This window comes from Vipera berus, assembly GCF_964194415.1.
Source record: "Vipera berus genome assembly, chromosome: Z".
NCBI lineage: Eukaryota > Metazoa > Chordata > Lepidosauria > Squamata > Viperidae > Vipera > Vipera berus.
Genome location: NC_138205.1, coordinates 89,766,834 through 89,790,549, shown reverse-complemented (window position 1 = coordinate 89,790,549; position 23,716 = coordinate 89,766,834). Strand labels below are relative to the sequence as shown.

At 38.5% G+C, this 23,716-nt stretch overlaps 1 protein-coding gene across 1 annotated transcript in view; it reads left to right on the top strand.

The window, feature by feature from the left end:
• Positions 1–7,297: 7,297 nt before the first annotated feature.
• The window catches only part of PLCL2 (phospholipase C like 2), an 88,047-nt gene continuing 71,628 nt past the window's right edge, over positions 7,298–23,716 (top strand). The window contains exons 1-4 of the mRNA XM_081345563.1: positions 7,298–7,423; positions 8,446–8,648; positions 8,865–8,983; positions 12,369–12,418. Of these exons, the coding sequence (XP_081201689.1) occupies positions 8,923–8,983; positions 12,369–12,418 (111 nt within the window). The 5' untranslated portion in view covers positions 7,298–7,423; positions 8,446–8,648; positions 8,865–8,922. The remainder of the gene's footprint in view (positions 7,424–8,445; positions 8,649–8,864; positions 8,984–12,368; positions 12,419–23,716) is intronic.

Sequence of the window (23,716 nt, the reverse complement as noted above, 5' to 3'; positions counted from 1 at the left end):
GAAGTAGGCTATGACAATCCACTTCCATATTTTATGAAAAAAACAGTTACTCAACTGATGTTTGGAGAGATGATAATATTGCTAACTGAGAATGGGATGGAAATAAGCATATGCTCAGAAATTTTTCCAATATGAATTGGCTATTTTAGGAAAATAATCTACAAATGACTCAGAATAGATTACCTGTTGAATGAAGAATGTATAAATATAGATTATATCTTTATTTACCTTTCCAAAATGTTACTGTGTAGAATCCTAATATTTGATAGGAATAAGTTTGTATTGGTGGTGTAGAATTATGGTTCTCTGTGAAATCACAGTTTGTTAGATTTTTCATCCTGCTTTCAGGACTTTATAAGCAACTCAAGGCAGCAAACATATGTCATATTCCTTCCTCCTCCTATTATCTCCACAACAAGTGACAAAAAAACTCTGAAATGGGTTAGGCCAGGTGTCAGCAACCTGAAACAGTGAAAGAGCCACTCGGAACCGGTTCCCTCACAAAAGGAAAAACTGGAAGCCGCAAAAAAAGTGTGCACATGCGCATACATGCGTGCATGCGCAGAACAGGGTTTGACTAAAGAGTGGAGCCAAGGCGAGATATGCACCTACCCTGCATATTTGAATTGATTGGTTGAACTTTTTTAGTCCCACTTTTTTTTTTTGGACTGCACATGGCAGAGGACTAGGAGCCGCAGGAGGCGGCTGAAAGAGCCGCATGCGGCTCTGGAGCCGCGGGTTGCAGACCTGTGGGTTAGGCTGAGAGAAAAAACCCGACGCAGATCCCGGTGGGCTCCATGGTTTTCTTCAGAGCTCCGGGAGATGAAACGTCGGAGACGGGGTCTAGAGTGCTGTTGGAGATCCAGCCGATCTGACCCTGACCGATTGCGACTAAGAGCCTTTACAAGGTCTTATCTCGCTGCAATGAGGACGGCGAAGTCTAATTACTTCGTTACCCTCATCGCGTTCGCAGATAATCACCCAGCCACCCTGTTTCGGGTTACTCGCTCCCTCCTTCATCGGGAGGAGAGGGAGGATCCCTTGCAGGGACAGGCTGAGGAGTTCAGTCATCATCTTGCGGATAAAATTGCTCAGATTCGGGCCGGCTTGGACTCTGACTGGACAGAATCTGACAGGGAGGATTCAGGTGGTCTTGAAAGTGTTATCTGGACTGAGTTCGATCCTATGACCCCCGATGAGGTGGACAGGATCATGAAGAGGCTGAGCTCTACCACCTGTTTATTGGACCCGTGCCCCTCCTGGCTGGTTTATACAGCCCGGGAGAAGACACGAGGCTGGTTCCAGGCAGTAATAACCGCTTCTTTGAGCAAGGGTGTTTTCCCTTCTGCCTTGAAAGAGGCAGTGGTGAGGCCCCTCCTCAAGAAGCCCACCCTGGACTCAGCGATTTTGAATAACTATCATCCTGTCTCCAACCTTCGCTTTTTGCCGAAGGTTGTTGAGAGTGTGGTAGCGCATCAGCTCCCTCTGTTCCTGGAGGAAACTGATTATCTCGACCTGTACCAATCGGGTTTCAGACCTGGGCATAGCACAGAGACGGCATTGGTCGCACTGGTGAATGATCTCTGGCGGGCTCGGGACAGGGGTTGTTCCTGTGTCCTAGTCCTATTAGACCTTTCAGCAGCTTTTGATACCATCGACCATGGTATCCTACTGTGGCGTCTCAGGGGGCTGGGAGTGGGAGGCACTGTTTTACAGTGGTTCTTCTCCTACCTCCTGGGCCGCTCGCAGTCGGTGTTGATGGGAGGACAGAGGTCCACCACGAGGCCTCTCGTTTGTGGAGTCCCTCAGGGGTCGGTCCTCTCTCCCCTCCTGTTCAACATCTACATGAAGCCGCTAGGTGAGCTCATTCGTGGTTTCGGGGTGGGGTATCACCAGTACGCTGATGATACCCAACTTTTTCTTTCCACCCCGACCCAACCCAGTGATGCCCTCACCGTGATGTCCCTTTGCCTGGAGGCGGTCCAGGTTTGGATGGGGAGAAACAGGCTTCGTCTCAATCCTGACAAGACTGAGTGGCTGTTCATACCGGCATCTCGGGCTGACCAGCCTTCTCCATCATTAACAATAGGTGATGAAATATTACCCCCCGTTGATAGGGCTCGCAATTTGGGCGTCCTCCTGGATTCACGGCTCAGTTTGGAAGATCATATAGGAGCCGTGACCAGGGGGGCTTTTGCCCAGATTCGCCTGGTGCACCAGTTGCGTCCCTATCTGGACCGAGATGCTCTACGTACAGTCACTCATGCGCTCGTGACCTCCCGGTTAGACTACTGCAATGCCCTCTACATGGGGCTGCCCTTGAGGACCACCCGAAGGCTTCAACTGGTGCAGAATTCAGCCGCGCGAGTTTTGATGGGAGCTTCCCGATACTCCCGTGTAACACCTCTTCTCCATGAGCTACATTGGCTTCCAGTTGCCCTCCGGGTGAGATTCAAGGTGCTGGTAATGACCTATAAAGCCCTAAATGGCTTGGGTCCGGACTATCTAAGGGAACACCTGCTGCCGGCATCATCTTCCCATCGTCCTGTGCGCCCCCACAGGCAGGGCCTTCTCAGGGTACCGCCAGTTAATGAATGCCGGCGGGTTATTCCCAGGGGAAGGGTGTTCTCTGTGGGTGCGCCTGCCCTATGGAACCAACTACCCACAGAACCTAGGACTGCCCCTGACCTTCGCTCATTTCGCCGGGACCTGAAAACTTGGCTCTTTGATCTGTTTGGTCCAGACTGTGGGGTTGTTAATTTAACTGGGTTTTAGATTTACTCTTGGGGCTTGAATTTAATTTAATTGTTTTAATTGTTTTTAATTTTTTGTATTCATGGTTTTAACTGCCCTGTAAACCGCGCTGAGTCCTACGGGAATAGGGCGGTATACAAATCCAATAAAATAAAATAAATAAAATAAATAAAAAGACTAGCTCAGAGTCACCAAGCCTGCCTAGGGTAGGATGAGAATTCAGTCTCCTGATTTCTAGGCCAGCACCTTAACCACTATACCAAACTGGCTCTATCTATTGTATGAAGTGATTCCTATTAAAAAAGGAACATATGTCTCCCAATTTCATGCCTTATTCTATATTTCTATACAATTTATGTCTGGGGAATATTTTTGTACATGCTGCTAGTGGCTGTTAGGGATTTCAGGTAGTTTTTCCAATCTTATTCTGAGAAGGAACCTGGGACTTTATCCACACAAAGCAGATGCTCTATTATTGGGCTGTATCTTGTCTATGAAATTGGCAAGAGAACTTTAATGTCCTCAGCATAGATGCACAAATCAGACTTTGTTACCTTCCTAATCATGGGCAAGGAAATGGATTTTGCACTTGGTGTTTATAATGGCAAAAATTAGTGTTCATTTTTATTAGGTTTGTAGTGAGCCTACATAACAAATTATTCTAATAATATGGTTTGTAAATTCTGCTTTTTGTCATTCATTCATTTCTGTGCCCATCTCAGCTAGAGATCTGAGGCAGCTTATAGTTCTAAAAACATAAAAACAAACATTAAAAACATTCAAAATAAATATATAAAACAGCCAAGAAAATTAACCAATTGACAAGAAACAGGGCTCTTAACACATTCAGAGCCCCCAGGCCCAGTACACAGCCAAGTTTTTAAAGCTTTACAAAAGACCAACAGGTTTGGGGCCGTTCTAAGGGGAGAATATTCCATGCATCAGGGGCCACTGCAGAAAAGGCCCATCTTTTGGTCACTGCTAGTTGACACTCTAGATGGTAGGATCTCATGTGTGCCTAATCTACTAGATCACTGGTGTCAAACTCGCATCACGTAAGGTGTTGTGACGTATCACGACTTGTTTCACATTGTCGGAGCTGGGGTGGACATGGCCTCTGCATGATGCAACTGGCCTGCAGGCTGGCAGTTTGACATCCCTGTACTAGATCATACTGGGTGGGTAGAGACTGTTAGAAAAAGGCAGTCCCTCAGGTAGTCTTAAAGGTGTAGAGCTTTAAAGGTGATAACCAGTGTCTTGAATTACTCTTACAACATACCAGTAACCAGTGCAGCTCACACAGTAGTAGTATTATGTGTGCCATGTATCTTTCACCATTTACTACACACATAGTCTCATTCTGCAGCAGTTGAAGTTTCTGAATGCTCTTGAGGCATAGCTCATGTAGAGCGCATTGCAGTAATCTAAGCAAGACTTTTCAATGGCATGGGTGACAGTGAACAGAGCCCCTCTTTCCAAACTATGCAGAGGGTCTCCTAACCAAGGCTGCCACCTGCTCTTCAAGCAGGAGCCATGAGTCTAGAACTCCCAGGTTATCTGGCAGTGCTTGCACATCTAAACATATGCTACTGTACAATCCTACTAGAGATACCTACTTAAGAGATACCAGAAATGAAATCCATATTAAATCATATGGACTCAGACTACCAATTAAGGCATAATTTTATATATTTCTTGGACATAACCTTCTGTTATATTACTGGACCTCAGCTCTAACTATTTAACTCCTTAGCTTTGTAAATGCTGAGGTTCATAGTATGTACTTGTTTATATTTCCTATGTAGTAAATAAAATAAAATAAAGCTACCATTGTTGGCTTATAATGCATGAGCTCCAGTGTACACCTTGGAAGATCCCTTTAAGTCAGGGGTGTCAAACTCAATTTCATTGAGGGCCGCATCAGCATTGCGGTTGCCCTCAAGGGGCCGGGTGGGTGTGGCCAGGGTGGGCGTGGCCTACTGGGTGGGCATGGCTAGAATGCGTATGGCCTACAGGGTGGGCATGGCCAGCTCTACAACGTTGGCATCAAGGGTGCCTATGGGGGCCTGGGCAGGAGTGGGACAGATCTGAGGGTCTCTGGCAGAAGGAGGGTCTCTGGGCCAGGGCCAAGGCAGAGGGGGCCGTTCCCTCACTGTTTCCAGGATGGCTTCATGGGCCACATGAAACCACTTCGTGGGCCGGATCCGGCCCCCGGGCCTTGTGTTTGACATGTCTGCTTTAAGTCATACCAGTTTTCAAGGAACTTTTTTTTAAAAAAGAACTCCATTGTAGGAGAAAATCTGAAGGAAAAGTCTTTCAGCTGTAGACTATAAATGGTATTCCTCTTTTGCTTTTCAAACAGATCTTTATCATGTATTTTCTTTTACTGGAGTCCTGGGAGAAAAGGGTTTCTTATTTTGCAGGAGACATTTTCTTCAGAAAAACAATTGATGTGCATAGGGAGATTTGTTCTCAGAACAACTCCTATTTCATGTCAGGCAACTTGCCTTCTTCTGTTTTCACTCCAAACAACTGCTTATTTTTCAAAATCATTTTTGGAACATTGATTTCTTTTTTTGTTGTTGTTTTGTCATATTTATATTTGCTATAAATTCCTTTTTTTAGTTCTCATCACTTTGTCAGATAATTTAATCTTTTTTGCAGTTCCTGCTTACTTACTGTTTTTATTCATGGTATTTTAAAAGATCAGTTGCTGCTTATAGACTTCTGTTTATTTTTGGTGTAAATGGCTGGATTGGGTAAAAAAGACTACAGGTAGTACTCGACTTACGACCATAATTGAGCCCAAAATTTCTGTTGTTAAGTGAGACATTTGTTAAGTGAATTTTGCCCCATTTTACGACCTTTCTTGCCTTGGTTAAGTAATCAGTGCAGTTGATAAGTTAGTAACCTAGTCATTAAATGAACCTGGCTTCCTCATTGATTTTGTTTGCAAGAAGGTTGCAAATGGTGATTATATGATCTTGGGACACAGCAACGGTCATAAATATGAACCATTTGCCACACATCTGAATTTTGATCACATCATCATGGGGATGCTGGAAAGATTGTAACTGTGAAAAATGGTTCATAGATCACTTTTTTTAGCGCCGTTGTAACTTTGAACTGTCACTAAGTGAATTATTGTAAGTTGAGGACTATCAGTACTGAAAAAGAAACCTCTTAGAAGTATTATTTTTTGTATAGTTGTATGGAGGCATAACAAGCAGATAGCAGTTAACCCCACTGAAGACCAGAAGTTGCTTTATATTGAGTAACGTCTTTGGTCCACTTAGTCCAGTGTTGTCATGAGTGATTCCTACTAGACTTTGGGAATTTACATTTTATTACCTTTATTTGGAAATGCCAAGGAGTTAATCTGGCACATTACAACACGCAAAACATGTGCTACATCACTGAACTACACTTACTCCAAAAAGGACCTTTTTTTGTATAATTGTTAATATTCAGTCTTTAAAAGTGACTGACATTTTACAGCATATGAAATACTGCAAACATTATTCTTACTAATTTATTACATAACATTTATATGTTTGAAATGCAAGCATACAGGATTTGTAGGTGTTATTTTCCTAGTGGATTGCACATTAGGGGAATGCTTTGGGAGTGCCATGATCTGGCTCATATTGTTGGAAAATATTTGCAAGAGATATTCCTTTGCATGGTTTTTTTTTGGGGGGGGAGGCACCTTTAGTTCCCATCTTGCTTTCTTTTTGGAAATGTCATCTCCATATCATTGAGTATACACTATGCATTTATTTCAGTTTGATTTACACTTTGGGGGCAATTTATGGACAGAATTGATTGTCTAGGAATATGATTCTGCCCTAACCCAATCCAGTTGGTCTGATGATGAGTTAACCATGGATAATACTGCAGTATTTTCACAAGTGAAGCCAATGATATTGCTTATCGTGGAAAACTAATGTTTTTGATTATCATTAATGTGGAGAGCACCAATTTTTAACCGAGTGCACGATTTAATCAGATTAGGTTTACTTCCAACACAGATGGAAAATGAAAAGCTGTCAAACGTGCCTTTGTGAAAGCGCTCTTCACAGACAAGCGCGTCCGTGAAAAAAATGCAGTTAAGAAATAAGTAAATTTAAACAAACGCCTTGGTAAGGAAATGACTGAGGAAAAGGCATCAGATGCTTAAAAACAAGCCAGTACTAATTTTGGTGGGGTTTTTTTGTTTGTTTAATTAAAAACCTAAAGGGGGGCAGAGTTGTGATAAAGTGGCCTTTTTCTCCTTCAGGGTAGCGTCGGTCCAGGACTTCGGCTTTTCTCCCTCCGTCCGCTTCACCGTAATTTGTTTGGCTTGCCGAAAGGGGTCCTGGGTGATTGCCCAATCTGAGTAGTGCTCCTTCGAATGATTGACAACTGGGCTAGGCCGGCCGCGGTGCAAGAGGCAGAAGTCAAGGCTGTTCTTCTTGCGTGGGTGGAACCCCGCTTGCCTTGCTTAAGGGTGTCTCGCTCTCCTCCGGCTAGTTTGCTAGCGAGTCGGCGGCTCCGTGAATCTATCACTGCGCGTATCCGGCTTCAGGCAGAGGCGGGAAGGGAGAGGAAGCCGCGATTACTGCTGCTGTTATTGAGGCCAGAGGAAAACAGCGAAGGCAGCAGTAGTGACTTCCCTCACCTTGTGGAGGTGTGTTTTTTAGGTGGGTGAGAAAGGGAAGGAAATGGGCGGTAGTAAAAGTGAGAAGTAGCCTAAAGGATAATATTGGGCGGTGCTGGGGGGGGGGGCATGTTGCGCAGGCGGGATTTGAGGACACCGTACAGGCACAGAAGAGTCGCCCGAAGCGGCGGGCCGAGATCGGAGGACGTGGGGAAGTGCAAGCTGAGAGTAACGCAGGCAAATTGTGCACGTGGGCGCCCTGTTGCCGGAAGATGGGACTCTGCCGGTTGTGCAGGCTCGGTGCAGTTACTCGGAAGAGATGTTTGTCCGCGTTGAATTGCAGAGGTGGGTGGGTCGGTCCGCTCCTTCGGCGCGGTCGACGGAGCTATCTTTCTGGATGGAGGTGTGTACGTTGTTCCTGGACGCCCTTTGCTCCTCGTACGCCTAGATTATGAGTAGGGCGGGAATTGCATTTCAAGGCTAATAGGCGGCGGGTGTGAATTGTTAGCGGGTATAAAGGGTCATGGCTTGGCTCTTGGCTTGCTTGCAGTGTATCCGAATAGAGATCGGGGAACTGAAAACCAGAGAACGGTAGTCTGGTGGTATGCTTTCTGATGTGTTGGGAGAGGATCGACGATGCTTACCGTTTTCTAACTTAACCCTATTCCTTTGACTATTCCACTGCATACGATGCAAAAAATGCTAATTCTCTTTGCCTTGAACTTGCAAACCGCGAACTGCTAGCAGCAGCGTTTACCTTTGCTGTGCCTCGTACATCGCACACGGGCGCTTCCAGATTTTTTTTTAGTGGGGGGGGGGAGGATTGCGATTGTTTTTCTACATTTCCTTCCTTTGGAGAAACCGTCTTTGTTGTAGCAGGAAGGGATTGTAGCTTTAACCTTTTGTGTGCTGCTAAAGCGTTTGATTGTTGCATTTCATCGTTTCCTCCTTCCTCATCATTCGTGCATGCGGTGCGTAATATTTTAACTTATGAGTATTTCTGGGAGCCTCATTTAAGAGCAGATATTCTCCTTTTTCTTGCTTTCCCCCAGGTGTGTGTAGAGCTCAGATGTGTCTCCAGCACGTTGCAATTTAAACTACAAAAGGAGAGAAGAGCGTTTGGCCACTCATCTCTTCAGATCTTTTTGTGTCAGGGAGGAAAAAAAAGCGGAAGAAGAAGCGCAATCATCATCACTGAGCTGAGCCGCTGCAGGAGGTGGAGAAGGAAAGAGAAAAGCAGGAAAATCACAATACTGTATGCTTCTTTAGAATCAGATGGCGGAATTTGGCAGCAGAGGGGGAGACACTAGTGGAGGGGAAATAACCTCCTCCCCAAATTTGGCACATGGAAAGGTGGCTTTTAAAGCAGGTGATGGGGAAGGAGGAGGAGGAGGAGGAGGGGGTGGTGGTATTGCAAGAATCCACTTGGACAGTGCTAGCAATGGGGTCTCCAATGGGGATTGTGCTCTAGTAGGAAACAGAGAACACCCAGACTCTCCTCAACCTGGTAGCCCTGCTGTAGAGAGAGGATGTTCCAATCTGCATCCAGAAGGCAAATCTGGTATTCCCAAGAAAGCCAGCATCATCAAGGTAAGACAATATATTTTTAGCTTTTATTGACTCAGAGAAGATAACTTGCTTGGGGATACAGAATGACCCTGTGCAAGTCAGGTTGTCCCGATCACTCAGCGTCATAAGCAGTCTGATTGCTGATAGGCAGAAGCCACATTTGTACAGTCCAGGAAAGACGTCACAGTCCCAATAACAAGTTTTGTTTATGTAAATTAAGAGACATTATCTCTGAAAAAGGTTCTTAACAAATTAGCTGATGGAACTGAAGGTAAATGTTGCTGGGGATACAGAATGACCCTGTGCAAGTGACCCCATGCAAGTTAGGTTATCCTCATCATTTAGTGTGTTATAAGCTCTCTGCTGATTGGAAGTAACAGCAGCTGTGCAGGCCAGATGTCACAATTCCAATAACAAGTTTTGTTAATATGTGTTATGTTTCTTAATTTATGTAACGTCTATCTGTAAAAGATTCTTGGCAAGTAAGCTGTACTCTCAGAATGGAGGCGAGGGTATTACAACCCAGTAAAGTGTGAAAACAATTCACCTTACAGAGATTATAGATTAAATAGTTTTTTGCTGATCATAGGGGCTGTTAGATGCACCTGTGCAGAACAGTTTTTCCTCTTGCTGACTGATATACAGCAAGTCATGTGAACATAAGGGATTAATGACGCCGGTAAGAGAAAAATATAGAATGCTCTCTTGAAGGTGACTTTCTATCATTCAAGGAGATTGACAGTGTTGGAGATGAGATAATAATAGGAGAATCATATATAGACCAAAAATAGTTTCTATGTGCTTTGTGTAAATATATAGAAAGTATACAAATTTTTTTCCAGTTAAAACAGATTTCATAATAGCTTATTTGCATATATTCTACCCTGGCTGTTTGGTGCAGAAATGAGCTGCACCAAAAATTACATAAAGTAGGATTCTATACGGAGTGTATCAGTATTGCAATCGGTTTTATTTCTCTAATTCTACAGGAGTAAATGTTTTGGGTAGTCTTAAATTCTGTTTCAAAATCTTGCTTGAGATTCAAGGGAAGAACAAGGACAGGGATTACCATAATGCATTTATCAAAATTTTGCATCTACCCTTTCTTTAGAGAATGGCTTTGCAGACTATTAATAACTCACAACAGCATATGTGGCAATCTGTAGTAAAGTTTTTCTACAATGTTAAGTGATTTTCTACACATACACCGTAGTCTATGTTTGTGTATAAGTATAATCTGATCTTAGTTAAGAATGCCAGAGGTCTTTTGACCTAAGTCCAGATTCAAATATTCCAGATATCTTTAAAGGGGGATATTGCTATTTGTGCTATGTTGTCATAGTTTGTTAAATGTATTTTTAAAATATCCATTTTTATTTGAAATACATTGTTTTAACGTAAACTATAACATTTGGAAATAAGCTAAGGATCCACACTTAGCTTATTTCATTTGTTGTATACAAAAATGAACTTTGTCTTCTCTATGTAATTGTTGACATTAAATTACTCACCTATTTAGTGGTCATTGCAAAACTGCATATTTTCTTTAACATTTTTAGGACATAATTGCTTGACAATTTCTACATATAATATAAGGTTATTTTTGTAATATCTGTTTAGCTGCTGTTGCAATTACTTCATCTGGTCTGAGTTTCAGTGCTATTTTAAGTGCATTGGCTCATTCTTATTTTGGACTGGAGTGTTGTTCTTTAGAACCAAATCCTATATATGTTTACTTGGAAGTTAGCCCAACTAGATTTAGTGGAGCTTACTTCCATGTAAATGTTATCAACATTAAAGGTACATGAATTTTATGTGAGCCTTATCTTGGAATTTCATAATCATAAACAGGGTATTTAAATATTTATGCAAAATTTCTGAAAACTCTGGTTTTTCCTTCTTAGCGCGCTACTCTTTATAGATATTTGTATTCAGGGTTATAACAATACACATGCATGGTTAATAGAGCAGAAATACATTCACGGTAAAACTTATTTTCCAAATTAAAGTCATATGGTATGTGCTATCATTTTCAACATATATGGTGGCTAATGCACAAATTACTGATGAATAGATTTAACAAATTTCATAGATACATATTTTTAAAATGGTTCATTCTGTCATTGGATTCTATATAATTTTCCCAAATTATATGATAAAAGATATTGAAATAAGGTATAAATCCATATTTATGCAAATAATACATGATGGTGCTGTTACTTCCCTGTATACAATGTATTTTTTAAAATGCTTGTTATCTCTTTGACTGGGAAATACATTTTTCTTGCTATCCTGTCACCTGATGTTGTTCTCTTCTTAAATTTCATTTTGTCCAGAGTCTCCACTACAGTTTATTTTGCTTTTGTAGCTGAACTTAAGATTTGGCAAAATAGTCCCAGTTGTAAGAGGAGTATTTCATCTCTTTTCAGCTAGTTTAAAACCTGATTATAGTTAATTTTGGCTGTGTATAAAATCCTGAATTAGACTAGGTAGTGTATTTCTGAAGGGTCCTCTGGGTCTTCTCAGGATTTATAGAAAGGATAGTTTCTGCTTCCAAAAAGCTAGTCTCTGTGTTAGTTTTCTGTGGTAGGCCTCATCTGTGTTGCAATTCTCCATGTTCCATGTGTAACCTCTGGGTATCATGTGGCTGTGTACCAAGTAGTTCATCCTGATTGCATCAAAGTTTTCAGTGCAGTAGACAAAGCTAAATAGAAAGTATTGTAAGACTGCATATTCAAGCTCTGGTCCTTTTTAAGATGATGCTGTAGCTGCAAGGATGCAGATACCTAGCGCGAGTCCTTAGCCAAGGTTTTACATATGGTGTATAAGCCTTTAAACTGTTCAGGACCAATTGACTGTATATAGTTTATTTCTGAGTTCATCTGGATAGGTCCAGTTTCCTGTGGACAGAATTACAAAATGCCATCCTCTAATTGCTTATAGGTTAACATTCTGGAATTCTCTCTCCCCTGAAATTCTATATGAGTTTGGAACAATGGGGTTTTATTACTGTTTTTCTTCCTTTCCCCCATTCTTTTATTTTAAAATATGATTTAAAATGCATTGTTACTGTTGTGCATTTTATATTTTATAAACCACTTTGCTTTTTTATAGGAAGCAGTACAAGGTAATGAACCTGCTTTTTCATGTGTTTAAGAGTGGGAGGGTTGTTGTGGTAAGTTTGGTGTTTGTAAATGCATATATTACAGATAGTAGTACTTTTTGCATTTTATTTTTCTATAAAGAATTTTTTCAGTTTCAATTTCTCTAAGTTTAAAAGTATGACTTTTGTTTGTATTGCGTGCATTATTTTCTTAAATATGGACAATTAGATCTGTTGACAAACAGAAGGGTTTTTTTCTTTCTCAACTTGTTAATGTCTCCCATCCTTTTTTTTGTTTTCCAGTAATATTGGTGCCCATGATGTTGGTCAGAATATTCTGCTACATAATGCAAGTAATATATCTGCATTGAGTTCATATTATTAATAAACAATGTATCTAGAAATGCATGTGCTGCTTTATCCCTAAAAGAATTTATTCTTAAAACGGTGGTTTTAGACTCATTGAGAATATGACAAAGGCAGATTCCCCCCCCCTCTTCTAAGATTGTTATTGAAAAAGCACTTTTGTTCTGTATTTTTTCTTTCCTAAACATAATGGATCTTTCAGTGTCCCAAAAGGAAAATAATAGATACATTTGGTGATTTAATTGTAAAATACCTTTAAAATTTCAGTTTATATTTCTCAGTTTCTGAGAAATAGTACTTTGTGCATTTCAATGGTAAATTTACAGTTGTGTTCAATAGAAATGAAATTCTGGCAAAGAAGATTTTTCTTCTTTACTTTCCTGCATGTCCCTATTATCTGCTCTGGGGAGTTCTACAATTGATTGTAAGAGATTTGAGGTCAGGGTATGCAAGTGAAATACAAGGCAGAGGAGAATTCAGAAGGTATGTTTCATGAACTGCATTAATTTGTCTATTGCTGGCTATTTCTCAGAATGAGGAAGTAAGATAAGATTTTATGATTCTGTCTTTATGAGAACCAATAATCTATATTTCATCTAAGTTGCTCAGGAGATGGTCTACTCATTTCTTCTTTCATTCTTTTATGAGGATAATTCTGTGAAGTAAGTTAGATTGAAAAGGAAGTTCTCTGTTATGTTATGAGCTTCAAGACTTAAGAACCTTTAGACCTGAGGGGGTCTGGTTCTCCTTTATTATATCATTTAGGATTAAGTAATCTGTTACCTTCTACAATACAGCTTCATTTTGTCAGGCTAATAGGGGATCAGGTTTAAAATTCCCAGAGAGGACTCAAAAGCACAGTATCCTAGTTTCTAGTCCAATGACTTAATTGCTAGAACAAACAGCCTCCTCTTCTTCATTTGATTCTTCAGTTACTACCACTTTTGTTTACATAGTATTCCTTCAATTTTGGGGATGAACGGAAGTTACATAGCAAAAGGTCTGGACTACATGGAGGAATAAGTAAGACCATGGTATTCAACTTGGTTAAATGTCTGTTACTTGAGTCCTGAGGTATGAGACCTAGCACTGCTGTTGTAGCAAAATTTCTTTCTTGTGCTTCCAAATATAAACAAAGTGAATTAATGTTGCAATGAAACACTTTTGAGTTGATGTCTAGTTCCAGGAAGTCCATGTGAATAATGTGTATCCCCAAAAACGTTACCATAGGTTTTTTTAAAGTAAAGCCTGGGATTCGATTATTTTTTTCCTGCAGGTGAAGATTTGTAATCACATTTAATAAACTGACACCTCATTTTTGAGTTATAATGATGGGTCCATGATGATGGGTCCATCATCTTTGGTTGTCACAATATTGTGAAGAAATTCCATATTTTTATTTCCATAGTATGATTATTGACAAATTTCATCTCTCAAAGCTTTCATCTCTGCTGTCATATGCAGTGAACCTATCTTACAAACTCTTCCAATAGTATAACCTATATCTTCCTTGAAATGCTGAGCTTAACAGCAATTCCTCTTTGATTGATCCACTGATTGTCCTTTACTAGTTTAATGTTTCTTGTTGATTGCTGTGATAGGTTATATACTTCATACTTGATCACACAAATCAGTGGTTTTTGGTTCACCATCTGTACATTTTTGGCCCAATCATGCACAGTACTTACATCAACAGAGCCATTATATAAACAGCCTGCATTTAGCACTGAATATCAGTTGGAGGGACTCCTTCAATGGTAAAAAATTCAGTCATGAATGCATTGTATGAAATGCATTGACAAGTATTTAATGCAGGTTTCCATTTCATACCAATTCAGCCTTTTTGGACAGCAACTTTCCATCAACTGAAGTGAAACAACAGATGCTAAACAACCCATCAAAGCTTCTACCATATCAGTACTGCCATCTGTTGGCAGCTAATAACATTGAAGGCATTACGTTTCATTCAACAATTGTAAAAATCATATGACTATTCTTAAAGGATAATGTAATGTATATGTTCTGATATTTAAGACTATTTTAAAAAGCTAAAGGAATGTTAAGGGCCACTGATTAAGATATTAAGAAATGAATGTTTGTATTATTATATTACAATAACCTATTACAAATACATTCTACAAATGATTCTACTAGATGTACACTTGCTATGGTAAGAACATAATTTGGAATTTCCTACTTTTATTATTGTATATCCACACTACCATACATCAATATACTTTTTGGAACAAAAGGACTGTTCTTTGTTATTTTAAAATATAGTTAAAATGGCTAAAGATGAACTAACAGCATTGCATAAATATAATTCATAAGCAAAAATATAATTTCATACTTTTATCTTTGCAGGGGCAAAGATCATAAAAAATCCTGGAAGAAAGTGATACGTTGCTCTTGTTAAGAGTTATTTTTCTTGGTCTTAATTGCCTAGAATTTTTAGAATTGTTTTATTGACTGTTTAATATATTAAGATGTTGCAAATCAGTTATTACAATGTATAGAAATGTTTTGTTGCAGCACTATACAACAAAACTGGAAGACAGGTAACACAAACTCATTTGTAAACATTTATTTTAAGAATTGTTTACTCTATGTATAAAATACAATTTTTAAACAGAGGAGAGAAATTTTTCAAGTCAGATTGTTTAGACTGGATTTGACTTCCAGGGTAGAGTTTTATCCTGTAGTTTCTTATATATAGCCAGTGGCAGAACTGGTAGCCAATTTTTTGTTGCCCGGGCCTAGAACAGACTTCTGGAAATGGCATCCACACAGAGAACTGGTTGTTCACATATTTGAATCCCACCACTGTATATAGCTATCTAAACTACAAAAGATAGAAAAAGTTCCCCAATGTGCACAGTTTTGAAAGATGTGAAATATCAAATAAAAAAAGCACTTTAACTTGACAAGTTTTAAAATTTCAAAAACAAAGAATGCTGAATGTTCTGAATATATAAAATACTAGATTTCTGAAACATGTTTTCTGAAGTAAAACTTCAGCTGATATATTTGAAAGGTTTTTAACAAGAATTTAAGAAAAGAAATACTTTAAAACATTTTAATTAATTAGTAACCCTGGGGACAGTTGTGATTTGTAAAAAAATTGAAATATAAGGAAGGTAACAATTGATATGCCACATAAAACAAACATTAAACTGAAATGATATGCTCCATGAGAAATTTTCATTGATTTCTTACAAAGCGTATATAATACCGGTACTTTGTTTTTAGGCCTTGATTGATGCTTAGAAACAAAAAGTATTGTGTAAATTTGGGATTCATATTATTGGATAAATAAAATCAATTAGATTTGCTTGTGTGATAATTCTGAATTAAAAGAACTAATTTAATCTAGCGGTTAAGCAATTGGGCTAGAAAGCAAAAGACTGTTCAAGTTCTTGCTTTGGACATGAAAGCCAGCTGGGTGATCTTGGACCAATCACACACTCAGTCCAACTCGCCTCACAGGGTTGTTGTGGAGAAAATAGGAGAAAGATGTGTTGAATATTTGCCACCTTGAGTTATTTATAAAGAAAATAATAAAATATGAGATATAAATAAATAATACAAAAATAAAAACAGTGAAAGCTAAAAATATATCCTCCAGAAAGTATTTATGGTTTTTTCTTAAAGTGGCTGGCAATCTATAGCTTCACTAAGAGCATAGACAAGATTAGTGTGGTTTCCTAACTGTGAGTCTTTGTTTTGGAATGTTTAATGGTTTTAATGGTTTTTTTCTTAAAGTGGCTGGCAATCTATAGCTTCACTAAGAGCATAGACAAGATTAGTGTGGTTTCCTAACTGGTTTCCTTAGTTATTCTTAGTGAATTAATTGAGGCTGCTTCTAATAATAATGTAATGGTATAGAGAATGACCATGTTTCATTATAATTGTCTGTGGGTCTGCTTCACTCTTACTTTCTCTGCTCCTTTCTTTCCTCCCTTCTCTTTTTTCAAGGTTGTATCTATATGGTGAAGTGAGATTAATTTCAGGCAGTGGTGCTGTTTGATAATGAGATAAGTGTTTTATTTTATGTCCTTTTAGTAAGTTAGATATGAACTTCCTTTTTAGAATGTAAAGACGTTTTTTCTGTTACTAAATAAGACAGAATTTGCTTACAATTTTGATTATATATTTTAGTTCTGGAATTGTGGCACTAAAGTGGCATGTACTATGGCTTTGAAAGACCTTAAATGTATTTTAAAAAATGCTTGTTAACATTCTAAAAAAAGTTCTTTCTAATATTTCACAATATTTATAGCAAGAAAATATTCTGAACAAATTCAGTTTTTGCTATGAATGGATAAATTTATATGCATAACTACAGGTAGTCCTTGACTTACAACAAGTTCAAAGGTACAATGGCACTGAAAAAAGTGACATTTTTTTTCAAACTTGCGACCATTGCACAATCCCCATGGTCATATGATCAAAATTCAGACACTTGGCAACCAGCATCTTTATGACAGTTTCAGTTTCCTAGCATCGTGTGATCATCTTTTGTGATCTGACAGTAGGGAAACCAGATTAACAGTCATGTTACTAACTTAACAACTGCTGTGTTTCACTTAACTGTGACAAGTAGGCTTGTAAAAATGAAGCAAAGCTCACTTATAATAATAATAAAGTTGGAAGTGACCTTGGAGGTCATTGAATCCAACCCCCTGCTCAGGCAGGAAACCCTATACCATTTCAGACAAATGGCTGTCTAATCTCTTCTTAAAGGCTTCCAGTTTTGGAGCATTCACAGCTTCTGGAGGCAGGTTGTTCTACTGACTAATTGTTCTAACTGTCAGGAAGTTTCTCCTTAGTTCTAGGTTGCTTCTCTCTTTGATTAGTTTGCTTCTTGATGAGTTCCCCATCTATCCCCTCATCCCAATCATTGATGAAGATGTTTAAGAGCACTAGGCCCTTAACAGATGTCTCACTTAGCAACAGAAATTTTGGGCTCAATTGGGGTCATATGTCCAGGACTACCTGTATATGTAAATATGAAATGAGTAGAAAATATTTCTCAAAGTTGCCCTTTATATTTTTAAATGCTTAAACTATAAGGTATATTTTGCTGCTTATACTGTATTACTGCAGTAGAAACTGCATTTTGCTAAATATATAACATCTTTCTTTCAAAAATCTAGATAAATGAATCATGGAAATTTGAATTTCTAGCTGCTAATTGGGAATAATTAGTCATTTTGTTGTAGAAAGAAGAGACTCACACCAGCTCTTCAGGAAAGGAAAGGTTTATTGCACAGGTTCAGAAGGCTTAAACAAAGTAAAAGGTCTGAACCCCGAAGGGCTCATGAACAGACGTATTTATACACCTCTAATTCCTAGTTATACATTGTTATACATTGTTCCTTATATGGTTACATCCTGCACATTCTTATCAGACAACAGTTTACAGAAGAAAATTACATGAAGTACATGTAGTTTCACAGACAGGATATGGCATCCCAATCATCATCTTCCTTAAGGACAAGACTATGTTTGCTTAAACAAGGACTTTAATACATTCCTCTTTAAGACAGTCGCCGGGGAATACGTGCAGTTACGCTATCAGGATTATGGCTACCTTGATCAGCGTCTGCCCTAAGGACACGAATACGTTTGTTTACACAATTACTTTAGTACACTTCCTCTTTAATTTTACATCTGTTTTTTAAATATGCAATTTTTATAAAATTAGAACTAACTAGAAACTTACTATCTTCAAGCAGGACTTTGAAAACGGTATTATTGATCAGAAGTATAAGTTTTCCCAAAACAGGGCTTTATTATATATCACTTAAAAGTTTTCCCCTATATATGTATAATCCCAAGAAAATGGTGAAAATTTTCTTTGCATTTTCCTGCCTCTTAAGTAGGATATCCTATTTTTAAAAAAAACAAAACAAAACTTAATTCATATTTTGCAAAACATATGTAAAATATAGAAATCATGACAATGCTTTAGCAATTTTATTGGAAATAAACATTCTAACTATATTCTGAGAATTCTTCCCATTTACTTTGCCAACTGTATTGGGGCCTGCTCATTATGGTCGAATATAGTGAAGTGTTCATTGATTGCCTCACAACCCCCTATGCTGTTCTTCCTGATGCAGTCAATAAGTGGAACATGGTTTACCTCAGGGACCCTGGGCCAAGCCCTGGGAAGCCAAGCACATGTCCTGCCCTGAGCCCCCCAACGCCTGCCCTACCCCAACATATCCCATGCTCCACTTCCTGCTCTTCCTCCTCACAAGCCTTGGGCCTCTGCTTCCCATCCTACCAGACCCCACACTTCTAACCTCACCCCACATCACCCATTGTATACTTATCTTTTGAAGATCTATGGAGTTCAGGAGAGGAGGCTGCTCCATCTGTCCATATGGTATGATCCTGGAAGCAGCTACTATTTTTTTGGGTGGCCAGAATGAATCATGGGTGCTTCAAAAATGGTGGCTGCTGTCTGGATCATACCGTATAGCCCAGGAATGGAGTGGCTTATTCTGCTTCCTTCATGCAAGCTCCAGACTTCTGCAGAGCTTTTTAGAGTTTATGTTAGAGAAGCTCAACAGGCCTTTTTGTTCCTGGGCTGTATGGCACAAGCCAGAAAGTGGCTTCCTTTTTTCAAAGCACCCACAATTCAATGTGTTTTTCCCCAAAATGGCAGCCACTTCTGGGATTCTGCCACATGGCCCAGAAATGAAGAGACCTCCTCTGCTTCCTTTACACAAGCTTAGGGAAAATTTATGGTGGTCTTGAACTCTCTGCAACTCTTTGGTTCTCACATTAAGGAAGCAGAGCAGGCTTCCTTCCTGGGCCATGTGGTGTGATCCTGGAAGTGGCTGCCACTTTTAGAGTGGCCACAATTCAATGGTCTCCTTAAATGGAGCTTCATAGATCTTCAAATGGTAAGTAAGGAGGAGGCTGTGATGCTTGATGGAATAAGAAACAGAACCCAGTGGAGGGGTAGGGGAGAAATGGGCGGGAGGGGGAGCGCCATAGTGGCCTTGCAGTTGATTATAAGGGTGAATGACCGCAGGGGCACTGCAATGACCATAACTTTGAAACCAGGTTGTAAGTAGTTTTTTTGTGGTGGGGGTGTCCATTGAATAAGTCAAAGACTACCTGTAATTAGAATAGCTGTGTATAAGTAATTGCCAAAGAATGGCTAGTGAAAAATCCATCTCCAAATGTGAAATTTTTATTGCTTGGATATTCTGTGGCTGAATTCTATTTTTTCCCAGTGAAGCAGCATAGGTTTCATTTCTTGTAATGTTGCTTTTCAGTTTGGGATTCCTAAGAAAACAGGCTGTATATTTGCTGTTCGTTAAAAAGATGTTTTAGTACTCCAACTTTAGACTGAAGCTTAACATAAGCAGGCAAATCCCACTGTAAATAGCTTCATGTGTGCTTATAATATGTGACTTTATTATAAAATATTTGTTATGTAAAATCAACAAAGCAAAGCAAACATATATGTTATCATGCTGTTTCCTTTTATGATAAGCAACTGCATTGCACAGAGGGAGTAAGAAAAAGCTACTCAAAAGAAATTTAGACATTAGATAGGAAGGAAAATAATAACAAATCTAGTTTATTCCACCACCTACCTGATGTATACCTTACTAGACTTGCAAACTACAATTGTTTCTGTGTCCATATATTGCTTCTTATATTGCTTTTTACTCTAAATCAGGCATCCAAATGCAGCCTGTGGGCTGTATGTAATTCTGAACATGTAATGTGGCTTCACAATATCATAAGCGTTTAACATCATTATTATTATACTTCCTAGATGCAGCCCAAGACAATTCCTCTTCACTCAGTGCAGTTCAGACAAGCCTAATTTGGTTATCTATGCTTTAACTTTTCATTTCATTTTATAAATCTTATCAAGTCCATCTGGCCATAACTTTCTCAATACTGTCAACCCATTTACATTAATACATATACAAAACACACACACATGTGCACATGCATATCCCAGTTTGATTCTCAAACTACTTCAACATACTATCAGACTAGATTTTTCTTCTGATCAGTTGTGTCTAATTTGTGAATACTGCTTGGGTAAGTTCCTGCAGTTTTCTTGGCAGGCTGATTCAGAAGTGTTTATTGCGTCCTTCCTAGTCAGAGAAAATAGTCACCCAACTGGCTTTTATGCCCAAGGTGGAACCAGAACTCCTAGTCTCTGGTTTCTAGTTTGATGCCTTAACCATTACACTAAATTGACTCTAATCACTTTTGTATTCATCTGTGTTCATTCAACATCCATTTTCACCTCCATCTCTTGTTAAGAATCCTATTGTCACTCAAAACATAACAACTTTTCGAAATAAGCAGGATACTTTTACATAGTCATTTTCACTGATTTCAATACTGATTTATTTATTCCTTATTAAGGACCATATTGTCCATTATCTTTCTATTACTATTTACACCTATTAAAATTTCTTCATTGGTTTTCCCACCTTCAGGAAATATTATACAGTCAGACTCACAAATGTTTTTAACTCTAGTTTGTCACCATTTATATATGCATTGCAATCATTCTCTTGGTTTTTCCTGTGAAACACAATTATCTTAGCTTTCAATGGAGTATTTTCCAGAGTCTAAGAATTTATAATAGAGCAGCATATAACAGTAAAATAAATCTGTCCAATGTTCTTTATAAAACTTTTATCCTGAACACTTCTATAATTACCATAAATTTCCTTTATACATTAATCTATAAATACATTAATCAACAAACATACATCTTTATTTTGCTCCCTTTTCAATGGTTTGGTAAACATTCAATATATTTCCAATCATGCTTCTTCATCCACAGTCAAAACAACTTTTTATTTCTATCAAAATTGTTCTTTATTTCTCTGTCTCTTGTTATTTTAACCTTCCATGCCATTTGACTTTGTAGCATTTTATTTCTGTGCATTTTAGAATATCTTTCTCCTCGTTTTATATGCATCTTTTTCCTCATCAATACTTTTTTTTACACCATGATTCATCCAATGATCTTTTTATATATTTTTCATTAAAGTGCTCACATTTCTGTGGCACTCTGTAATATAATTCTTTTCATTTTTATCAAGCAGCTTCTTGTTCTTTTTCTTTATTTCTACAATCGGTTCATTAGGTTGAAAGATCTATCTTCTAGTCCTTACAGGACCCATCTTCCTGTTGTTCTATTTTGACTCATTTCTTTCACTTCTTTTTTCTCTGTATAGTTTATATTGACAGTAACAAACAATGCTCTGTCTCATACATACAGCTACTTAATATCCTGGCATTCTATATTGATTTTCTTAGTTTTCATCATATGTACAAACAATTAAAACCAAATCATGCCTTTTGATTTATATATTTTTTTATTTTTAATTCCATTTATATCCCGCCCTTCTCCGAAGACTCAGGGCGGCTTACAAGCTTAGCAGTAGCCTTCATTCTATGTATATGCCTGCTTATTAGGGCTTTCACACACACCCCAAGCGGCATTATTACAAAGTCAGCTTAATTGCCCCCAACAATCTGGGTCCTCATTTTACCTACCTCGGAAGGATGGAAGGCTGAGTCAACCTTGAGCTTGGTGGGATGTGAACCTGCACTAATTGCAGGCAGCTGGTGTTACTTAAGGAGGCACTGCTCCACCAAGGCTCTTTTTTTTTGTTAGAACAAACAATTTTTAAAATATATATAATGTTTTATCAATAAAATACAAAACAGAAACATACATCCAGCAATAACAAGAACAATAAAAATTTTGTATTAAAAGGGGGGGGGAAATCACCCAAACATCCAACATCAAACATAAAAAAAAATCCACCCAGGCTGGATGCTGAAAAAACAAAACAAAAAAATCCTGATAAATTTTCCTCCCTTTACTTAATGGTCCTGCAAATAGTTATAAATTTTCTTATACTTATTTGACAAGAAAAATATATTACATAGACAAATATTTCAGATGAGGTTATATTTTTTGAAGCAGGGACTTGGGTTGGTTGATTGATTCATATATAAATAGCCAGACAGGTGTTTTTTTTAAGTCTCATGGGATATTTTCCTATATACTCATTCATGTCATTTAGCAGAATATTTCCTTCCCCTGTATCACATGAGTCCTACTATCGTTAGAGAAAACAGTTTTTTAAAAAAGTGACTTGATTTTAGTATAGGATGAAAACTATTATGTCACCCATGTCAGGAGAAAGAATAGATTGCTATATTAAAATATTCATTTTCTCTGAATGGTTTTTTGTTGCCAAGAGTAGACGGCAAGCTTGCATCCAACCGTCTTGATCTCCTAACTCTGAAATGAGAAATAAAGTGAGAAATGAGTAGGTTAATATTAATAATGACTCAGTTCTCATAGTTGGTACAGTAACAGTTACATTACTAAAGAATGTACTTCATAATATTTCTCATATTATCATTAAATGATAAAATACAGAAAAGGAAAATGATGAGATTAAGTGTTTTGTCAGGATTAAGATTGTGTTTAATATGCTTATTTGTATGGAAAGAAATGTATTAGAGAAAAGATGATATAATACTACAAGGGAATCTTCTGTTACTACAGAATCACATATAATTTTTAGATAGCTCATATGTTAAATAACTAAAATATGTTCTTCTGTTACAGAGCAAATGGTTACAGTCCCCAAGATATGACTGGAGCTTATCTATTACAGTCATATGTCACAACAGTCATTAAATGAAGCAGCTCAATTAATGACCCTTCCATCCCAGCTCTCCCCAATTAATTATTAAATGAACATGTATGTCATAAGTTGAGGTGGATCAGGTCCTTTGAGGCCTAGCACAAGTCCAGACAACTTGGCCTGGCCCTCCGAAGGCCTCTCCCACACTCTTGAAATGTTCTGTGCTCCACTTCCCACCCTTTAGGTCTCCATAAGTCTTTTCCACTCCACCAGGCGAAACACCATTTACTTTTTGAAGAGCTGGAACGCATGGCCGCATGGCACAATTCTGGAAACAGCTACCATGTTTCCAGTGGCTTTCTGAAGCTGTTAGAAGTTTTGCAGCACTGTGCAGACCTCCTTAATGCTGTAAAATGGAGAACTTTGTTCTTGGTCTGCACGATGGTGACTTGTAAATGGCAACATTTTGTTTTGCCCCCCCCCCCCCCCAAATATCGGCTTCTGGGTCACAGTCAGATAGCTCCAGAACAATCTGCTTTATTTTGCTGCCTTAACCAAGTCTGCATATTGTGGCAAAAGCTTTCCGCAGCATTCAGAAATTTCTGCAGCTCTATGCAG